Source organism: Lineus longissimus, chromosome 19, assembly GCF_910592395.1.
Source record: "Lineus longissimus chromosome 19, tnLinLong1.2, whole genome shotgun sequence".
Lineage (NCBI taxonomy): Eukaryota > Metazoa > Nemertea > Pilidiophora > Heteronemertea > Lineidae > Lineus > Lineus longissimus.
In genome coordinates this window covers 8,671,457-8,692,802 of record NC_088326.1, presented here as the reverse complement: position 1 = coordinate 8,692,802, position 21,346 = coordinate 8,671,457, and the positions used below count along the sequence as shown (strand labels likewise).

Here is a 21,346-nt window from a genome sequence, read left to right as displayed (position 1 = left end):
TCATTGTTGAGAGACGGAGAAAATGTCGTCGAAAAACCGAGTGAGAGGGAACAAGGCCTATGAGGGGCATCATCATGTTTCCTATCACTGGACATTTTACGTTGTGTCCCAGAAGGGCTGTTCTCCTATGCATATATAAGCATTTGGTCCTATTTTGTATCTAATTGTAGTGCCACATATATCAACTTGATCCATTCGGGGGGATTGTCCAAATCACCTGACTTTAGGAAGATCACCATTACACAATCCCATTCTGATTGGCTGAAGACTTACAACATTTTTGCAACATTAAAAATGTTGCAACATGCATTTTCCACCGTACACACTATGCAACATTTTGCCAACATTTGTTGCAACCCCAAAAATGTTGCTAAAATGTTAACAGTGTACACAGGGTTTAACTACGTTGTGCTGATGTTACTCTCCGCGCAGATGATCTCTGACACACTCCACCATGACGCCTCATGATCACTTTGGTCGAGTCAGGAACAATGTCGAGCATATTTTGTTTCTTTTCAATGAACTTGGTCTCGAGTACATACGACAGACAGTAAGCGAGTTATGGGCAACATAGACAATACGATCAGCTGCTGAGCTCTGTGGTTAGCCTGGCGTGCCACACGTACCAAAGGGGTCAATATTCGACATTACTTACGGGTGGCCCCTTTTATAGTAGTGGTCATTGCAGAGAAAACAAAGAAGAGCAGTAAAAACAGCATACTTGTCTAGTGGACATTCCCATGGTTCAAATAATTTACTTTTTGGAAATTGGACAACGATTCAACTATGGAATTAAACATCGTCATGTTTACGTTGAAAACTATTTTGGCAGGCAAACTGCAATTAGGATATATCACATCTGTCCAATGATCTTACGACCAACTAATAAATAAGTGTTTTTGAAGTGCAGACACTAGATTAACATGAACGGTAAGTATTTAACTGAAACAAAGCCGCACTGGAGAATACATTTCCCAGATTGCGGAGAATCGGGCAGTGGCATCGAACATGTCAACTTGTCAAGGGAAATGTTTGATATCGTTAAAAAAAGTGTTTTTGGAGTGTTCCAACTCTAACGTGGTGTTCATATCTTGTAATATGGTTCTTCAAAAACGAATTGCAACACAGATAGAGAAAAAACATTGCCGGTTTGTTCTGTATATATCAAACAAATTATAAATCAAGAGTCCCTGCTTTAAATATTATCAATATATTTTACGAATAATCATATCGATCTACCAACGGCTTGTATCGGGTAGCCAAAAGAAATGTTTCGCTTTTGTATGTTTAATCCTTATCAAACATTTCAAGAAACAGCGTGGTTTTTGCCTAACTGACGGGCATATCACCACAAACCTATGCAATAGTCACTTAAGTAGGCCCCTGCGATATCCTTAGGATGTCGGATATTTTATTTTTAAAACTGTTTTTCAAACAGGGCTGATTACCGGACATCAGATTGGCCAATTTGATGTTCGATCGATCAATGGGGAAGGGGCTAAAGACTATAAAACTCCGCACGTACATTGCATGTACATTTTAAATCGAATCGAAGTGATGATTAATAATTTTGGTACTATGAATAATTTTTAATATTCTTGGTCTTGCACCAAAGGAGGTTCGACGCCGACGTCACATCACGTGACCGTGAACAATATTATAACTGTGCATGTGACGTACCACCATCAGAAAGATAGTGACGGCCGTTGTGTCCGCATCGAAGCGATTAGAATCTACGTTGTTGGTTGTTTATTGTTTCAGGTATGTAAGCCTTGAGCAATCAGATTCAATAAAAGGTTATCGCAAAACATTGTGAGACGGTATCAGTTTTGTAAAAATTAATATCGACGTGCAGTTCTGTCAATTTCCCAAGCGGCCGTAAATGGGATCGCCTAATGCAACTTACACTACACCATGTACACAACCCATCCGTATGTAGGCAAAATATTGGCCATCTTCATAGGGCTCAAAAGTTAAGAAAACGAGGGGATCTAAGGGGATCTATGGTGGTTTCTGTCTCAGTAGATCGTATTTTTAGGGGAAAGGGTTGGGAAATTCCCTTTTCTGTTCATATCATTAAGAACAACCGCATATTGTGAAGGTCACTCCATGTCAACATTTGGATAAGCTGCGAGCATCTACCGTGATAAAAGTCGAACAACTAATCACAGACTATGAATTCAACATTACTGTTGTGAAAATTTATTAAATTCAATCATCTACTAGTGGATTACACTTTGGGGTTTTAGTTCGTGATTGTTTATTTAGGTAGTTCATGTGATTTTATATCGATAAAAACGTCGAGAAAAACACGTGAGACAAGACCACAATTGATTTTTTAAGCCTTTTAGCAGTTAAATTGTCAATGTTTGACCGCGACGCATCAAAGAACGCGTGGTGTTGTGAATCTGAAATTTAGATTATGTTATTCCGGACAGTCGGGCAAGTAAATGGTGAAAAATAAAATGGTGATTGACCACGGAAATTTTTTGATAATCGACAAATTAGACAGACTTTGATATTTCCACTCTTTTCAGCCAACTGGCAGAAAAAACTCAAAACACGCCCCCTATCACCCAATTAGCAAAATACGAAATTAATTTTTTCATCAAATAAATTCTTTATATCTGTAGACTTGCCACAACAAATATTTTGTCAATACCTCTCCAAATATGTACTTGAGAGTAAAAAAAAAAAAAAAACTCGTCTAATTGATAGGCCTCGACCCTCCAACCTATGAATATTCATTAGTGGTCTTGTCTCACGTGTCTTTGTTTACATTGGAGCCGCCATTTTGCAAAAAATGCTGTGACGTCACCCTGGAACCCCCTTTGGTCTTGCACTTGGTTTTGACGCAGTCAAGAGCTCTGGCTTACAGCCCGGGGAACCGCTCCGATCCATTTACTCCTGATGACTTTCTGCTGATATCGGTTTTGCTGCGATGTGACATTAATAAAAGTTGCCTACCGGCCAAAGAAATAAAAATGTCGCTCGAGTAGCAGTTGCACCTGGTCTCGTGTCCATATACACGTACAACCGATATTGATCGAGTTAATGGCAAAAATATACACTGGAGTCGGCTGCAGAGCGTGACCACACCAGCACGAGATCACAAACCGAAGGAATAAATGCACACACATGTACATGTACATATAGAGTTGGACGAGGAAAAAAGAAACTCGCATATCAAAAACTAAATCAAGATAAGAATATCTGGTCACGACGGAGAATGCCGAGGAGCATAATAAGGAGTTGAAATAGTAAGTATTGTTTATAGAGTGTTGAGTAAAATGTTTGCGGTTGACCTCAAAGTTGAGGATCGTGAAAAAACGGTATATCCGGACGTCCTTGACTATGTCGGTATATCGTTTGGGATATAACCATGCGTGATCGAATATGGTCACACCAACTGTGAAATTAGTTGTTAAATATTAAAATAGTAATTCTTAACCATTTCGATGGTATTTTTTACTGCTGACACACCTTATCTATATATCAAGAGCCGGTTTTTATAAGAATCAGGCGGATTTCTATTAAAGGGTGATATATGACCACCTCAGATTTGCCTTAAATCTTTTTTGGTGAAAGGCCTATGGGTAGATAGAAAGTTCTAAAATTCCAGGTCCCTAAAACAAACAGTTTTTTCTAGGGCCTCTGGAATGGTCACTGTTGTGAGGGTGCAAATTGAACTTCTTAGAAAAATAACTTTTGAAGTTAAAATATCTCAATGCGCCAATAACTGCCCAGCTTTATTTTGATAGATGTCAGTCTTTGATGGAAGGAGCTGCAGAAAATTAAAGCATTTCAGTGGGGAGTGTAGGGCGCGGCCTGTAGGGGACACTGCAAAGCAGTACATTTTTCTGAAATGACACATGTATTTCAGGCAGTCCAAGACTGCGCCCTCAACATCCCAAGCTAGTTTATGCATGATAGGATTCCATTAGCTTGTCCAATACTATGCCACTTGAAAATATTGTGGGGTAATGAAGTCGCGAAGGTATAGGTGGCGCCGAAGTCGGTGAAAATGTTGAAATCAGTGCTTTTGGGGGTCCAATATCTCATTGCGCCCTCATCACATTTGAATGAAAGCTTTTTTACCAGATAGCCCTGTATGTCTACTAAAAGTCCTATAAAGATTTCGGTCGGGTTCAGCCCCATTGACCCTTTTATAGCAATCATCTAATCACGAATTGAGCAAAATTAAGCAAAACGTGAGGGGGTATTGAGAGGGAACGCTTCGCACTATTCACCTGGAACTTGCATGGTTGTGGATAGTTGTCAGATAAAAAAAACCCTCAAAATTTCAGCTCTGTACGCCAAGCCATCCTATCCCATCCCATCCCATTGGAGTCATCCAACTCTAACGTTGTGTTCATACCTTGTACACGAATTGCAACACAGATAGAGAGAAATACGATGTAAGATTGTGCTGTGGCCATTAAACAAATTATCAATTAAGGGGTACCTGTTTTGTGCCTTACTCTCAACCTCGTTCGAAAGTAGACCCACTTACCCATGCTATCGACGCTATTTGTAACTGGCGCTCCAAACTGATTGAAGATGAAGCATCAATGTCTTTTCATTCATTGACTGGATGAAATGTGTCAATATCAGTAAAACAACAGTGCAGGAAAAACAATACCATAGATTTTTATGGATTGATCGATTATACGAATACACATATCGATCTACGAACGCCTTGTATCGGTAAGCAAAAGAAATGTTTCGCTTTTGAATGTTTAATCCTGATAAAAATTTAAAGAAACTCGTTGTTTGTGTTGAGCATGGTTTTTGCCTATTTAACCAACGGGCGTATCACCACCAACTTATGTATTAGTCACTGGCCCCGGTAGTCCGATATTTTATTTTGGAAGCTATTTTTCAAACTAGGCTGATTATCGGACATTAGATTGGCCAATTTGATGCTTCGATCGATTAGTGGGGGAGGGGCTAAACACTATAAAACTTCGCACGTACATTACATGAACATTATAAACAGAACCAAGAGGATATATTATTAATCATCACTTCGGTTCTGTCAGGGGGATAAAACGTTATATCCCCCTGACAGAACCGAAGTGATAACGTTTTATCCCCCTGACAGAACCGAAGTTATCACTTCGGATATAACAATATAGCCCCCTGACAGAACCGAAGTTATCACTTCGGATATAACGTTATAGCCCCCTGACAGAACCGAAGTGATAATTAATAATATTGGTAACATGAATAAGTTTGAATATTCTTGGTATTACACTTGGATTGGTATCAGCCAAGAGCACTGGAATACAGCCCGGGGAACCGCTCCGATCCAAATATTCCTGACGACCTTTCTGCTGATACCGGTCTTGCTGCGATGTGGCATTCAAAAGTCGCCTGACAGCAAAGGAATGAAAATATCGCTGGAGTCGCGGTTGCACCTGGTCTCGTGTACAACCGATATTGAGCAAGTTAATGGCAAAAATATACACTTGGGTCGGCTGCAGAGTGTGGCCTCATCAGCAGGGGTCACACATCACCAAAGGAAGGCACACACATGGAGGTTTGGACGAGGAAAAAAGAAACTCGCATATCAAAAATTAAATTAAGATAAGAATATCGGGTCACGACGGAGAAGAGTCGTCCATACGACGGATTGAAATGGTGAGGTAAGTAGGTTCTGTTTTCAAACTTAATGAGAAATTCTATGCCGAGGTGCATAACGAGTAGAAATGGAACGTATTGCCTAGAGTGTTGTGTAAAATGTTTGCCTTTGACCTTATCGTTAAGGATCGTAAAAAACGGTATATCCGGATATCCTTGACGATATCGTTATATCGTTATAGGGATGACCATGCTTGATCAAATAAGGTTAAACCAACTGTAAAATTAGTTGTTTACCTATCAAAATATAAATTATTAACGATTTTGATAGTATTTTTCACATGGTTCAAATAGAACCTTTCTAGGGGAAACAGCTAATTAATGGTTAATGTTTACTTATTTCTCTGTTCGAGCGATAGGAATTACCAAACTAGTTGTTGTCTTGATTAATAAATTTTGTAAAAGACTGTTTAGTACAAGGAGTTGAATACATACATATTATTTTAGGCTGATCTTCCCCTGTCAGTGTCTGACACTACGTCGATCAGCTATTACTTCCTGGGAATTATCTATGGTGATGTTAACCAACTGCCCTAGCGAACGGACTTGGAACTACTCTTCTAGAGACACTTACTTTCATCGCCGTATGCTCCCACTTCGCAAAGTCTTAGTTTCCTTCATCACAACAAACGGCTACATTCACAATGTCAGACGCCGTAAGTCGTTACCCCCATACGTAGTAGTACGTAAGACTTCAGTATATTTCATTATGTCGAGGAGGTAACATTTCTTAATTGTGACGTCTCGTACAAATGCGCTACAATCAAAGCGCCTAAAACAGTGAAATGCACAGTCAAAACCGCTGACAGGAGGCGTGGTATTAGTTGTTTTTATAATTTTGCCGGTAGGTGGCGTCTTTTTGACCACGAATATCGCACGGTTGGACATATCTGCGTTAAACAAAACAGTACGTTATAAAGACCAGCTATATGTTTGGGCTTTATTTCAATCGGACTTTATTACTTTCCAAATGACGGCTAATAACATGGGTTTGAATGATGTCAAAATGGCATCGTCACCATTGGAAGGGATGGAGTGGACCCCTCATCAAATATTTGATATACACTTTATCGGATTGTCGTTCTGACATTATTCTGACGTCATTCAGATTGATGTCAGAATAGTGTCAAAAAGACACTATTAGTAGTGCTAAAAGTGACAGCATATGATATTTGATATGTAAATATGACATCAATCAACGGATCGATATAAATCTGATCACAACAATTGCGTTTAATTTCACATCATGCTGTGAAAAACGACGTCAAATCATGTTTTATCCCGGCAGATTTTACAATAAACCGTTAATATGACATTATTAGAATATGTCACATTATCAGAATATGTCAGACTGAATTTTCTTGTTTACATATAATTATATCAAGACCTTACCTATTCGTTTATACATATAGCGAGGTGGACTGTAATGCTTCGTGACAATATCACAGGACTTCACATTACCAGCTATTGCGGGCCTAGCCAATTAAGCCAATTAGTGCACCTGCTTAATTTGTCCTGGCAAGCCTAATGGAAAATGCATAGGAAATATCAATAAAGTTGGCTTTTTGGGCGGGGTGTTAAGATAATCCCAACTCCCGACTTCTGACACAATTCTATATATGTTTAGGTATTTACTGGCAAAATTTGGAGTGATTTGGATGGAAATTCGATGTGTCCATCTATAGGTTGAAAATTTTGGTAAATCTGTAATGCTTCACTCGTAGCCCGTACTGTAAATTCCTGAGAAAGTGCGTTTTGGGGGCTTTTCTAGCTGCGCTAGCTCCGAAACTATACATTTGATACAAACTCCCGACTTCAGACGTGGTTGATATAACTCTTAGGATTATATTCCCAAGATTTCAGCTTTATTGGAGAAAAATTCATAGTGTCCATAGGGGGGTTGAAAATTGGAGGATTTTCAATTTTTTTCCCAACAAATATGCGAAAAATATTACTTTCCACCTAGAATTAATCAAAATTTCGCAAACTATCATAAAGTACTTCCTTGCAACAATCATTTGTGAAGCTTTCAAAACTTTTGGCTGATTTATTTGACCCTAAATCAGCAAAAACCAAACATTTTAGTGTTTGTATGCACCAATGCACAGGAGGCTAATTGCCAGATTAATTCACACCTTTCCAATCTCAAACAATAGGAATGATGGAGTCTCCCTCTATTCAAAACAGAGTGTGCTAGGCCCGCAATAGCTGGTAATGAATTTCACTGCGCATACGTTATGTCTATATTGGAACGCTCGACATTTTGGGTATTTGTTGCACAGGGCAATGCACAGGATAAACGACACACGATAAAGATTGGCCTGGTAAAAATCATTCCAAGGACAGTCACCCTGGCGATGTGTAATACCAGCGGGAGCAGCCTGGTACAGATCTGTAATGATCGAATGCACTTTATACACCCTGGCTAATCAGATCTGCTTTCTGACAGGCAACTGCAGCCATTCCGACGCTCTGCCCGAGCCATTTTTTATATACATTGTGTATACCCAATGGAAAATTTTATATGAAGTCTCATAAAATCGTCTTGTACTTCAAGAAACTATTGTATATCGTGAGTTAAATTCTTGTATTCGGATCTACATGTAAGGGAAGATTTGGAAAACATTCATTCCTTATTCAGCATATTTGATGGGATTGCTAAATTCAAATTCAAATTACCGCGGACTATTGTGCAGATTCAAAAGTAAACAAAGCAGCCTTATCTATATTTGAATGCGAACATGCTTTTTGCCTAAATCTACTCTATTACTGAATCAAATGTTATATGCAGGATGTCAATCTCTTGGTCCGAAGGGGAGAATTAATCTTTCGTGGTCGGGCGATTTCTTGACGTTGAAGGGGATTTCCAGGTTCTGTATTGGTGCTAGGTGCTGGGTGCATATGAAATATGGCATCGGCAGCTCGTCAAGATGGGAATTGCCCATCAGTTTAGAGGTCTGAATAGCCGGGGTGACTTAGTACAGGAGAAAGTTACAAGTCTTTCTGAACGCGGTCATTGGAGACTTAGTGTAGGAAATGTTACAAGACATTTTATCGTCTAAGCCTTTTCTCAAAATAACTGCAGGAATGGCCTCTCCGTTTCGAACAAGAATTGGTGAATCCTGAGCTATGACTGCCAGCGTTGAAGGCAACAATTAGGTGGCAAATCTAGATTAGATCCATCGATAAAGAATAAACTTTCCTTAATGTACAAATGATAAGAATCCTTTGTGTCGTGAAATAATCTTTTAGAATGCACCAACAACTTTGATAAATGTTCAATCATGAAATGAAAAATCAAACAAATCGAACCTCCCAAAGTCAACAGCTCGATGAAACTTTGGAACATCCAGATTCTTCAGCACTGAAGTATATCTCTAACTGAATACGTCACGAAGTCAATCTGAACGCGCTCAGTAGAGACTTAATTACCCCGGGCGTTTTCGCTCACACCGTTTCAGCTCTTATTTAGTAGAAGACGCGTTATTCATTAGCATTCACACCTCAAAGCACAAAAAAAACACTTCCCCGCCATTTGAGTGCAAGCCATGTATATAATGAAATATTTGTGAAAAAAGAGATTAATGAAGGAAAATGGATGATTTTTAGAAGAAAAGCAATGTTTTGAGTGCCACTGTATCAATTTTAGCTGTCATTGTTGAGAGGCGGAGAAAATGCCTTCGAAAAACCGAGTGAGAGGGAACAAGGCCTATGAGGGGCATCATTATATTTCCTATCACAGGACATTTTACGTTGTGTCCCAGAAGGGCAGTTCTCCTATGCATATATAATCATTTGGTCCTACTTTGTGTCTGATTGTAGTGCCCCATATATCAACTTGATCCATTCGGGGGGATTGTCCAAATCACCTGACTTTAGGAAGATCACATGACACAATCCCATTCTGATTGGCTGAAGACTAACAACATTTTTTCAACATTAAAAATGTTGTAACATGCATTTTCCTCCGTACACACTATGCGACATTTTGCCAACATTTGTTGCAACCCCAAAAATGTTGCTAAAATTTTAACAGTGTACACAGGGTTTAACTACGTTGTGCTGATGTTACTCTCCGCGCAGATGATCTCTGACACACTCCACCTCATGATCACTTGGGTCGAGTCAGGAACAATGTTGAGCACATTTTGTTTCTTTTGAATGCACTTGGTCTCGAGTCCATACGACAGACAGTAAGCGAGTTATTGGCAACATAGACAATACGGTCAGCTTCTGAGCTCTGTGGTTAGCCAGGCGTGCCACACGTACCAAAGGGGTCAATATTCGACATTACTTACGGGTGGCCCCTTTAACAGTAGTGGCCATTGCAGAGAAAACAAAGAAGAGCAGCAAAAACAGCATACTTGTCTAGTGGACATTCTTGTGGTTCAAATAATTTACTTTTTGGAAATTGGACAGATATTGAACTATGGAATTAAACATTGTCATGTTCACGTTGAAAACTATTTTTGCAGGCAAACTGCAATTAAGATATATCACACCTGTCCAATGATCTTACGACCAACTGATAAATAAGTGTTTTTGAAGTGCAGACACTAGATTAACATGAACGGTAGGTATTTAACTGAAACAAAGCCGCACTGAAGAATACATTTCCCAGATTGCGGAGAATCGGGCAGTGGCATCGAACATGTCAACCTGTCAAGGGAAATGTTTGATATCGTTAATAGTGTTTTTGGAGTCTTCCAACTCTAACTTTGTGTTCATACCTTGTAATATGTTTCTTCAAAAACGAATTGCAACGCAGATAGCGAGAAAAACATTGCAGGTTTGTCCTGTATATATCAAACAAATTGCAAGAGTTCCTTTTTTGTGCGTGCACTTGCCATAATATCAGCGTCGTTCAAAGGTGGATCCACAGATGACCCATAATATAAACTCAATTTCTCACCGGTGCTCCAAACTGATTGATAAGGGAAATAAATGTATTTTTGTCCATTTACTAGACCCAATGTATCAATAAAAGAAAAGCGCTGGAAAAATAATGCCATGGATATTATCGATTGATATATTTTACGAATAAACATATCGATCTACGAGCGGCTTGTATCAGGTAGCCAAAAGAAATGTTTCCCTTTTAAATGTTGAATTCTTATTAAAAACTTCAAGAAACATGTGTTTGTGTTTAGCGTGGTTTTTGCCTAACCGACGGGCATATCACCACAAACTCTTGTAAGAGTCACTGACATAGGCCCCTGCGATATCTTTACGATGTCGGATATTTTATTTTGGAAACTATTTCTCAAACAACACTGATTATCGGACATCAGATTGGCCAATTTGATGCTTCGATCGATCAATTGGGGAAGGGGCTAAACACTATAAAACTCCACACGTACATTACATGTACATCTTAAATCGAATCGAAGTGATGATTAATAATTTTGGTTCTATGAATGATTTTTAATATTCTTGGTATTGCACGGAGGTTCAACGGTGACGTCACATCACGTGACCGTGAATCATATTATAGCTGTGCATGTGGCGTACCACCATCAAAAAGATGGTGACGGCCCTTGTGTCCACATCGAAGCGATTAAAATTTACGTTGTTGGTTGTTTATTGTTTCAGGTATGTAAGCCTTAAGCAATCAGATTCAATAAAAAGTTGTCGCAAAACATTATGAGACGATATCAGTTTTGTAAAAATTAATATTGACGTGCAGTTCTGTCAATTTCTCAAGCGGCCGTAAATCGGATCGCCTAATGTAACTTACACTACACTATGTACAGAACCCATCCCTATGTAGGTAAAATATTGGTCATCTTCATAGGGCTCAAAAGTTAAGAAAACGACGAGATCTCAGGGGATCTATGGTGGTTTCTGTCTCTGTAGTTCGTATTTTTGGGGAGAAGGGTTGGGAAATTCCCTTTTCCGTTCATATCATTAAGAACAACCGCATATTGTGAAGGTCACTCCATGTCAACATTTGGATAAGCTGCGAACATCTACCGTGATAAATGTCGGAAAACTTATCACAGTCTATGAATTTTTACTGTTGTGAAAATTTATTAAATTGAATCATCTACTAGTGGATTTCACTTTGGGGTATTAGTGCGTGATTGTTTATTTAGGTAGTTCATGTGATTTCATATCGATAAAACGTCGAGTGAAACACGTGTCTTACATTGGAGCCGCCGTGGAACCCCCTTTGGTCTAGCACTTCGTTTTGACTGAGTCAAGAGCTCTGGCTTACAGCCCGGGGAACCGCTCCGATCCAGTTACTCCCAACGACTTGCTGCTGATATCGGTCTTGCTGCGATGTGACATTAAAAAAAGTTGCCTACCGGCCAAAGAAATAAAAATGTCACTCGAGTGGCGGTTGCATCTGGTCTCCTGACCATATACAACCGATATTGATCGAGTTAAAGGCAAAAATATACACTGGAGTCGGCTGCAGAGCGAGATCACACCAGCACGAGATCACACACCGAAGGAATAAATGCACACACATGTACATGTGCATGTAGGCTTGGATGAGGAAAAAGAAACTCGCATATCAAAAATCAAATTAAGATAAGAATATCGGGTCACGACGGAGAAGAGAAGTCGTCCATACGACGGATTGAAATGGTGAGTGTGGTGTTTGTGGCATTTATATGACACACCCTGTATACCGTCATGATAGTCGCGGATAATGTTCTGCACAATTTCGTTATGGAGTCTGTAAGCATGGCGCTAAGAGCCAGTTTGTAAACCCGAGTATGGTCTCATCAATACGTTATTATACCCAGAAGTACGGTGGCCCATAGAGGACATGCGTTTATTTTCAACATAATAGAAAATTTTTCTTTTTACAATGCGTTTTTTTTCTCTCGAATTACAACCGCCGTCGGATAATGATATCCACCGCGGTGGAAATAATATCCACCCGGTGTCAATAACGAATTAGCTCCCGCGGTGGATATTATTTCCACCGCGGTGGATATTAATTTCCACCGCGGTCGATATTAATTTCCACCGTGGTCGATATTAATTTCCACCGCGGTGGTGGGAATTATTATTTTTTACCCGGCGGTGGAAATTATTTTTTCGGCGGTGAGAAATAAATCCGACGGCGGTTGTAATTCGAGAGAAAAAAACGCATTGTAAAAAAAAAAATGTCTATTATATTGAAAATAAACGCATGTCCTTTATGGGCCACCGTACAGAAGATATCTGTTGAGTGGTACATAATATTGGCGACGAGGATGTGATTGAGAGTACTATTGCTTTTGCATCACGTTCTCTATCGGACAGTGAGAAAAAGTACGCGCAGATTGAGAAGAAGGCGCTCGGAATCGTGTATGGTGTGACCAAGTTCCGTAAGTATATCTACGGACGGAAGGTCGAACTCTACACTGATCATGAGCCACTGACCAAGATCTTTGGGCCACACACGGGTGTGCCCACACTTGCAGCGTTGCGCTTACAACGATGGGCGTTGATTTTGATGGCGTACAATTACACCATTCACTACCGCAGATCAGCCAAGAATGCAAATGCGGACATGCTGTCTAGGTTTCCGGTGGATGGTGCACGTGTAGCTGTTGAGAGACAGGTGAATTATTTCAGTATGGCAGATGAGCTGCTAGTTGCTGCGAGGGACATAGCTGAAGAAACCCGGAAAGATCCGGTTATGTCGCGTGTGTTCTTGTACGTTCTGAATGGCTGGCCGAGAGAACTACCTGACAGTAGTCTGCAGCCATATTGGAACCGCCGTGAGGAACTATCTGTAGATCAAGGATGCATCTTGTGGGGGTTGCGCATCGTCATACCTCTGTATAGACAAAGATTGTTGTCAGAACTACACCATGAGCACTGGGGTGTGGTTAGGATGAAGGCTATGGCTCGTGGGTATTTGTGGTTTCCAGGACTCGATCAGGACATTGAGACTTTGGTGAATGCATGTGACGCTTGCCGGGCTATGAAAGACGAGCCGGCCCCTGCCCCACTGATTCCATGGCCATATCCAACCAGCTTTTGGCAGATAGTCCATGTTGACTTTGGGTTCGTTGAGCGTGTGAATTACTTCATGCTGATTGTTTCATACAGCAAGTGGGTAGAGATCGAGTTGATGAAAACGGGCACTACTTCTGAGAAAACTATTTGTACATTTCGTAGTTGGTTTGCGCACCTAGGTCTTCCTAAAATTTTGGTTTCAGATAACGGGCCCCAGTTCAATGCGAATGAATTTGCCGACTTCATGCGCAGAAACGGAATTCAGCATAAGTTGGTACCGCCGTATCATCCCCAGTCAAACGGAGCAGCGGAGAATATCGTGAAATCAGCGAAGACCGCGTTCAAAAAGCATTTTCTGGCGGAGGAGAAAGGACATGAGCAACGTCGTACCCCTCAGCAGCGCGTTGATAACTTCTTGTTGACATATCGCACTACACCCCATACTGTGACTGGGGTAGCCTCCGCTGTGTTAGTTTTCAAACGTCCGTTGAGAACACGGTTCTCCTTACTACGTCCAGATCTGAACAAGACTGTGACAGAAAAACAGAACAAGATGGTGAATAATCATGATAACCGTGGTGTCAAGGCATGGGCTTTTGTCCTCAATGAGATTGTGCGCGTGCGCAACTTCCGAAATGGAAGGGAGAAACGGCTCCCAGGTCATGTGGTCAAAATTCAAGGACCACAGTCGTACGTTGTGGAGGTTGGTGGCCGACGTAGATTTGTACACGTGGATCACCTACGTCGCAGTGGAGAACTTACATTGGAAGCACAGGAAGAACCAGATCTCATGCCAGGCATGCCTCTAGTGCAACCTGAGCGTCTGGCTCAAGTTCAGGCACCAGGCCATGTGGAACCTCCTGCGGGACCCGCTCCATTGTCTGTTCCTGAGAACACCGCTGTTGCCAGTCCAGCCCCAGCTCCGAGGAGATCTGCACGTGCAAGAAAACCACCTGAGCGTTTGATTGAACATTGTTGAAGGACTGTGCCCATTTGTTGCACTTGTGGGTTCAGTGACATTCTAGCATTACTTGTGTGTGCGTTATTTACATGTATGGTTCATGAGACACTTTACAGTAATAGGTTGTGACATTTAGACACATCCATTACGTGGTATATGTGACACTGTATAGTCACTTAAGTTTGGTGTTTAAGCTCGTGTTTTTGAGCATCTGTTCTAGTTTTTGACCTAGTGTTTTAATAAGGTGCAGTTTGTTTAGTCGCTACGTAGTTGCTAGTTAAATTACCTTCAGTTTAGTTATGAGACTATTTGGAATGACGTTATGATTAACGTCCTGGGAATTATCTATGGCGATGTTAACCAGTGCACTAGTTAACATACTGCCATAGCGAACGGACTTGGAACTACTCTTCCAGAGACACTTACTTTCATCGCCGTATGCTCCCACTTCGCAAAATCTAAGTTTCCTTCATCACAACAAATGGCTACATTCACAATGTCAGACGCCGTAAGTCGTTACCCCCAAATGTCGTAGTACGTAAGACTTCAGTATATTTCATTATGTCGAGGAGGTAACATTTATTAATTGTGACGTCTCGTACAAATGCGCTACAATCAAAGCGCCTAAAACAGTGAAATGCACAGTCAAAACCGCTGACATGAGGCGTGGTATTAGTTGTTTTTAGTATTTTGCCGGAAGGTTGCGTCCTTTTGACCACGAATATCGCACGGTTGGACATATCTGCGTTAAACAAAACAGAACGTTACAAAGACCAGCTATATGTTTGGGCTTTATTTCAATCGGACTTTATTACTTTCCAAATGACGGCAAATAACATGGGTTTGAATGATGTCAAAATGGCATCGTCACCATCGGAAGGGATGGAGTGGACAGCTCATCAAAGATTTGATATACACTTTATTGGATTGTCGTTCTGACATTATTCTGACGTCATTTAGATTGATGTCAGAATAGTGTCAAAAAGACACTATTAGTATAGTAAAAGCAGTGACAGCATATGACATTTTATATGTAAATATGACATTAATCAACGGATCGATATAAATCTGGTCACAACATTAGCGTTTAATCTCACATCATGCTGTGAAAAACGATGTCAAATCATGTTTTATCCCGGCAGACTTTACAATAAACCGTTAATATGACATTATCAGAATATGTCACATTATCAGAATATGTCAGACTGAATTTTCTTGTTTACATATAATTATATCAATACCTTACCTATTCGTTTATACATATTGTGAGATGGACTGTTAGGCAGCGTGACAATATCACAGGACTTCAATTTCTCTGCGCATACGTTATGTCTATATTGGACCGCACGACATTTCGGGTATTTGTTGCACAGGGCAATGCACAGGATAAACGACACATGATTAAGAAAGATGGTGTAAAAATCACCCCCGATACAGTCACCCTGACGATGTGTATATCCAGCGGGAACAGAGAACAGATCTGTAATGGTCGAATGCACTTACACCCTGGCTAATCAGATCTGCATTCTGACGGGCAACTGCAGCCATACCGACGCTCTGCCCGAGCCATTTTCTATACACACCCAATGGAAAATTTTCTATGAAGTCTCATAAAATCATCTTGTGCTTTAAGAAACCATTGTACATGGTATTACTATATCGTAATTTAAATTCTCGTTTTCGGATATACATGCAAGGGAAGATTTGGAATAATACTCTCACAGATTCGATGTTGCGCTCAGATTGACGCTGCGACCAGTGATGACACAAATGACGGGTTTCTGCACTTCACGTTTGATATAGGAACTAAAATAGAATAAACAGGAAACATACTAGGTAACTGGTAGAAATTTAACAACTATGAACAAGTAACCACACCCAGCGGCGAGCATGCTATTAGCTTAACTCAATTACTAATTGATTAATTACTCGGATGGAGCTCCATACTCCACACATTACTTTGACCCGCCCATACATATACAATACCAGACGGTCATACAGGACAACATCCTGTCCTCCCACATGAACATTACCACTGTACACTTCCACAGTCCTATACAAAGACCTATACACTGCTGGCTATCTAAAACCAAACGAACTAAACAACCCAACTGAATACGTGTAACTACTTTGAAACTGGTTTCACTGAACATGGCAATATCTACCAAGTGTACATTGTATATTAAAAAAGGTTTACCCCAAGCAAATTCACGCCTCATTCCTTCTCCTTATTCACACCAGACAGGAAGTGCTCAGAAACCCACTGGGCAACTTCCTACAACACACCCATTCAAACCAAACCTTAACCCATTCACACCAACACCCATACTGACGCAACGACAACCATGGTTAGAAATGACGTCTTTTGGGACAAATACATTCTTTCCTTATTCAGCATATTTGATGGGATTGCTAAATTCAAATTCAAATTACCGCGGACTATTGTGCCGATTCAAAAGTAAACAAAGCAGCCTTATCTATATTTGATTGCGAACATGCTTTTTGCCAAATCTACCCTATTACTGAATCAAATGTTATATGCAGGATGTCAATCTCTTGGTCCGAAGGGGAGAATTAATCTTTCGTGGTCGGGCGATTTCTTGACGTTGAAGGGGATTTCCAGGTTCTGTATTGGTGCAGGATGCTGGGTGCATATGAAATATGGCATCGGCAGCTCATAAAATCGCCTTGTGCTTTAAGAAACCATTGTACATGGTATTACTATATCGTAATTTAAATTCTCGTTTTCGAATAGACATGTGAGGGAAGATTTGGAATACTCTCACAGATTCGATGTTGCACTCAGATTGACGCTGCGACCAGTGATGACACAAACGACGGATTTCTGCACTTCACGTTTAATATAGGAACTAAAATAGATTTCTTGACGTTGAAGGGGATTCAAGGTTCTGTATTGGTGCAGGATGCTGGGTGCATATGAAATATGGCATCGACAGCTCGTCAGGATAGGAATTGCCCATCACTTTAGAGGTCTGAATAGCCGGGGTGACTAGGTACAGGAAAAAGTTACAAGTCATTCTGAACACGGTCATTGGAGACTTAGTGTAAGAAAAAGTTCATTTTCTCGTCTGAGCCTTTTCTCAAAATAACTGCAGGAATGGCCTCTCCGTTTCGAACAAGAATTTGTGAATCCTGAGCTATGACTGCCAGCGTCGAAGGCAACAGTTAGGTCGCAAATCTAGATTAGATCCATCGATAAAGAATAAACTTTACTTAATGTACAAATGATAAGAATCCTTTGCGCCGTGAAATAATCTTTTAGAATGCACCAACAACTTTGATAAATGGTCAATCATGAAATGAAAAATCAAACAAATCGAACCTCCCAATGTCATCAGCTCGACGAAACTCGGGAACATCCCGATTCTTCAGCACTGCAGTATATCTCTAACTGAATACGTCACGAAGTCAATCTGAACGCGGTCAGTGGAGACTTAATAACCCCGGGCTCCTTAGCTCACCCTGTTTCAGCTCTTATTTAGTAGAAGACGCTTTATTCGTTAGCATTCGCACATCAAAGCGCAAAAAAAACTTCCCCGCCATGTGAGTGCGAGCCATGTATAATGAAATATATGTGAAAAAAAAGAGATTAATGAACGAAAATTGATGATTTTTAGAAGAAAAGCAGTGTATGGAGTGCCACTGTATCAATTTTAGCTGTCATTGTTGAGAGGCGGAGAAAACGTCGTCAAAAAACCAAGTAAGAGGGAACAAGGCCTATAAGGAGGCATCATATGTTTCATATCACTAGACATTTGACGTTGTGTCCCACAAGGGCAATTCTCTCATGCATATATATGTATAAGCATTTGGTCCTATTTTGTGTCTAATTGTAGTGCCCCATATGTCAACTTGATCCATTCGGAGGGGGGGATTGTCCAAATCACCTGACTTAAGGTAGATCACATGACAGAAATCCCATTTCTGATTGGCTGAAGACTTACAATATTTTTGCAACATTAAAAATGTTGTAACATGCATTTTCCTCCGTACACACTTTGCAACATTTTGCGTACATTTGTTGCAACCCCAAAAATGTTGCTAAAATTTTAACAGTGTACACAGGGTTTAACTACGTTGTGCTGATGTTCCTCTCCGCGCAGATGATCGCTGACACACTCCACCGTGACGCCTCATGATCACTTGGGTCGAGTCAGAAATAAAGGCGAGCATACTGTCTTCTCCCACTTAACCCAGCGCGGCTGAATCGTAAAATGACTAAGTCCAAATGAATAGGCCGATTTTACTGGTGGCAGGCGAACATTAGAAAGAACAGCCACAGCTGATAATTGACTCCCTTTTCGTTGGCAATGCCAATGCCTTCCACGTAAGTGGATAAAAGACATAAACATTGACATGGGGTAGTCCTGTACTGAATGAATGAAAACAATACAACTAGCGTCCTCATTTTGTGCCTATAGTTCTGTATTGGTTGACCAGAAATTTCTAATCTGGGGTCTATGATAAAGCCAGCTTTATGGGTCTGCAGAATGTCCCAATAAAGAAGTTTTGCTGATAAGTAAATCTGTGATCTTCTTTAATTTATTTGTTATCAATTTACCAATCAATTTTATTATCCAAACGGGGTTTACACGTCATCATCAATAACATCATAATCCTCTTCTCCTTCCGAAATCTCAATCCCCTCAACAAACTGCTCAAGCTCATCATTTACCATCTCTACCCCCTCCCCAACTTCGTCATCGTCCTCAGGAACTAGGCCACTGGCTCTCCAACAGTTCATAATCGTCTGTTGTGTGACCCTTTCCCAGCCGAGGCTATAATCATCCTGACCACTTCCCGCCTGGTGATCCGCTCACAATGTGCTTATCCAGCGTCTAAATGTCCGCGGTTCAATGCGGTGGTGTCTAGCAAATGATGTTGCAGTTTCAGTAGCATGCTCCAATTGGTATGTCTCGATAAGGTCAATCTTCTGATTTAGACTGTAGCTTTTCTGGTGCTTACGTGCACCCGGTACAGCTTGGTTAGCATCATCTACATCACCATCATCTACATCATCATCATCATCATCATCATCATCATCAGTAGCGGTATCAGGGTCAGGGCTGTCAACATCATCTCAATGATCCATTCCATACGTTAAGATCATCAGGGTGCCTGCTAGGCCTATCCACAAAATCCATCGGCTTGCGTGCATCTTACCAGAAGAACATGGTCAAAGCAAGATGGCAGACAACAATTATGACATTTATTTTGACACAAAAGATTTATTGGATTTCCCCCACAAGAAAACGATTCGATAATCGGTTAGATAAAATAAATTCATTTGAAAGACTCTGGATTGGTCAACCATTTATATGGACTTGTAATAGACTTACGTAACTTCAATAATCATCACCCTGACTGCAGGGATTACTGGTCCTGCCCGCGACCAGGCGTTATTGAATTGACAACATTTACAAGGCTATCTTCCTATATCCATTGATCACAATAATTGGCTGTCATATTTAATGTTTGCAGCCCACCGGTAAAAAACTACAGACAACCATGTTTCGAGCCATTTTCCTGGCGCTGGGTTAATTGGGAGAAAAGAGTGTTTTTTTAATTTCGAAAGCACTTGTTCTCGACTCCATACGACAGACAGTAAGTGAGTTATGGGCAACATAGAAAATACGGTCAGCTCCTGAGCTCTGTGGTTAGCCTGGCGTGTCACACGTACCAAAGGGGTCAATATTTGACATTACTTACGGGTGGCCCCTTTAGCAGTAGTGGTCATTGCAGAGAAAACAAAGAAGAGGAGCAAAAACAGCATACTTGTCTAGTGGACATTCCCATGGTTCAAATAATTTACTTTTTGGGAATTGGACAACGATTGAACTATGGAATTAAACATCGTCATGTTTACGTTGAAAACTATTTTGGCAGGCAAACTGTAATTAAGATATATCACACCTGTCCAATGATCTTACGACCAACTGATAAATAAGTGTTTTTGAAGTGCAGACACTAGATTAACATGAACGGTAGGTATTTAACTGAAACAAAGCCGCACTGAAGAATACATTTCCCGGATTGCGGAGAATCGGGCAGTGGCATCGAACATGTCAACTTGTCAAGGGAAATGTTTGATATCGTAAATAGTGTTTTTGGAGTCTTCCAACTCTAACGTGGTGTTCACACCTTGTAATATGGCTCTTCAAAAACGAATTGCAACACAGATAGAGAGAAAAACATTGCAGGTTTGTCCTGTATATATCAAACAAATTATAAAACAAGAGTTCCTTTTTTGGGCGTGCACTTGCCATAATATCAGCGTCGTTCAAAGGTAGATCCACGGATGACCCTTAATATAAACTCAATTTCTCACCGGTGCTCCAAACTGATTGATAAGGGAAATTAATGTATTTTTGTTCGTTTACTAGACCCAATGTATCAATAAAAGAAAAGCGCTGGAAAAATAATCCATGGATATTATCGATTGATATATTTTACGAATAAACATATCGATCTACGAACGGCTTGTATCAGGTAGCCAAAAGAAATGTTTCCCTTTTAAAAGTTGAATCCTTATAAAAAAATTCAAGAAACATGTGTTTGTGTTTAGCGTGGTTTTTGCCTAACCGACGGGCATATCACCACAAACTCTTGTAAGAGTCACTGACATAGGCCCCTGCGATATCTTTACGATGTCGGATATTTTATTTTGGAAACTATTTCTCAAACAAGGCTGATTTTCGGACATCAGATTGGCCAATTTGATGCTTCGATCGATCAATTGGGGAAGGGGCTAAACACTAT

General features: G+C 40.4%; 1 protein-coding gene across 1 annotated transcript; it reads left to right on the top strand.

The window, feature by feature from the left end:
• Positions 1-11,167: 11,167 nt before the first annotated feature.
• LOC135502793 (uncharacterized protein K02A2.6-like) lies at positions 11,168-14,584 on the top strand. The gene is made up of 2 exons (XM_064795897.1): positions 11,168-11,235; positions 12,904-14,584. The coding sequence occupies exons 1-2, from the start codon at positions 11,168-11,170 to the stop codon at positions 14,582-14,584; spliced, it is 1,749 nt and encodes a 582-aa protein (XP_064651967.1).
• Positions 14,585-21,346: the final 6,762 nt, after the last annotated feature.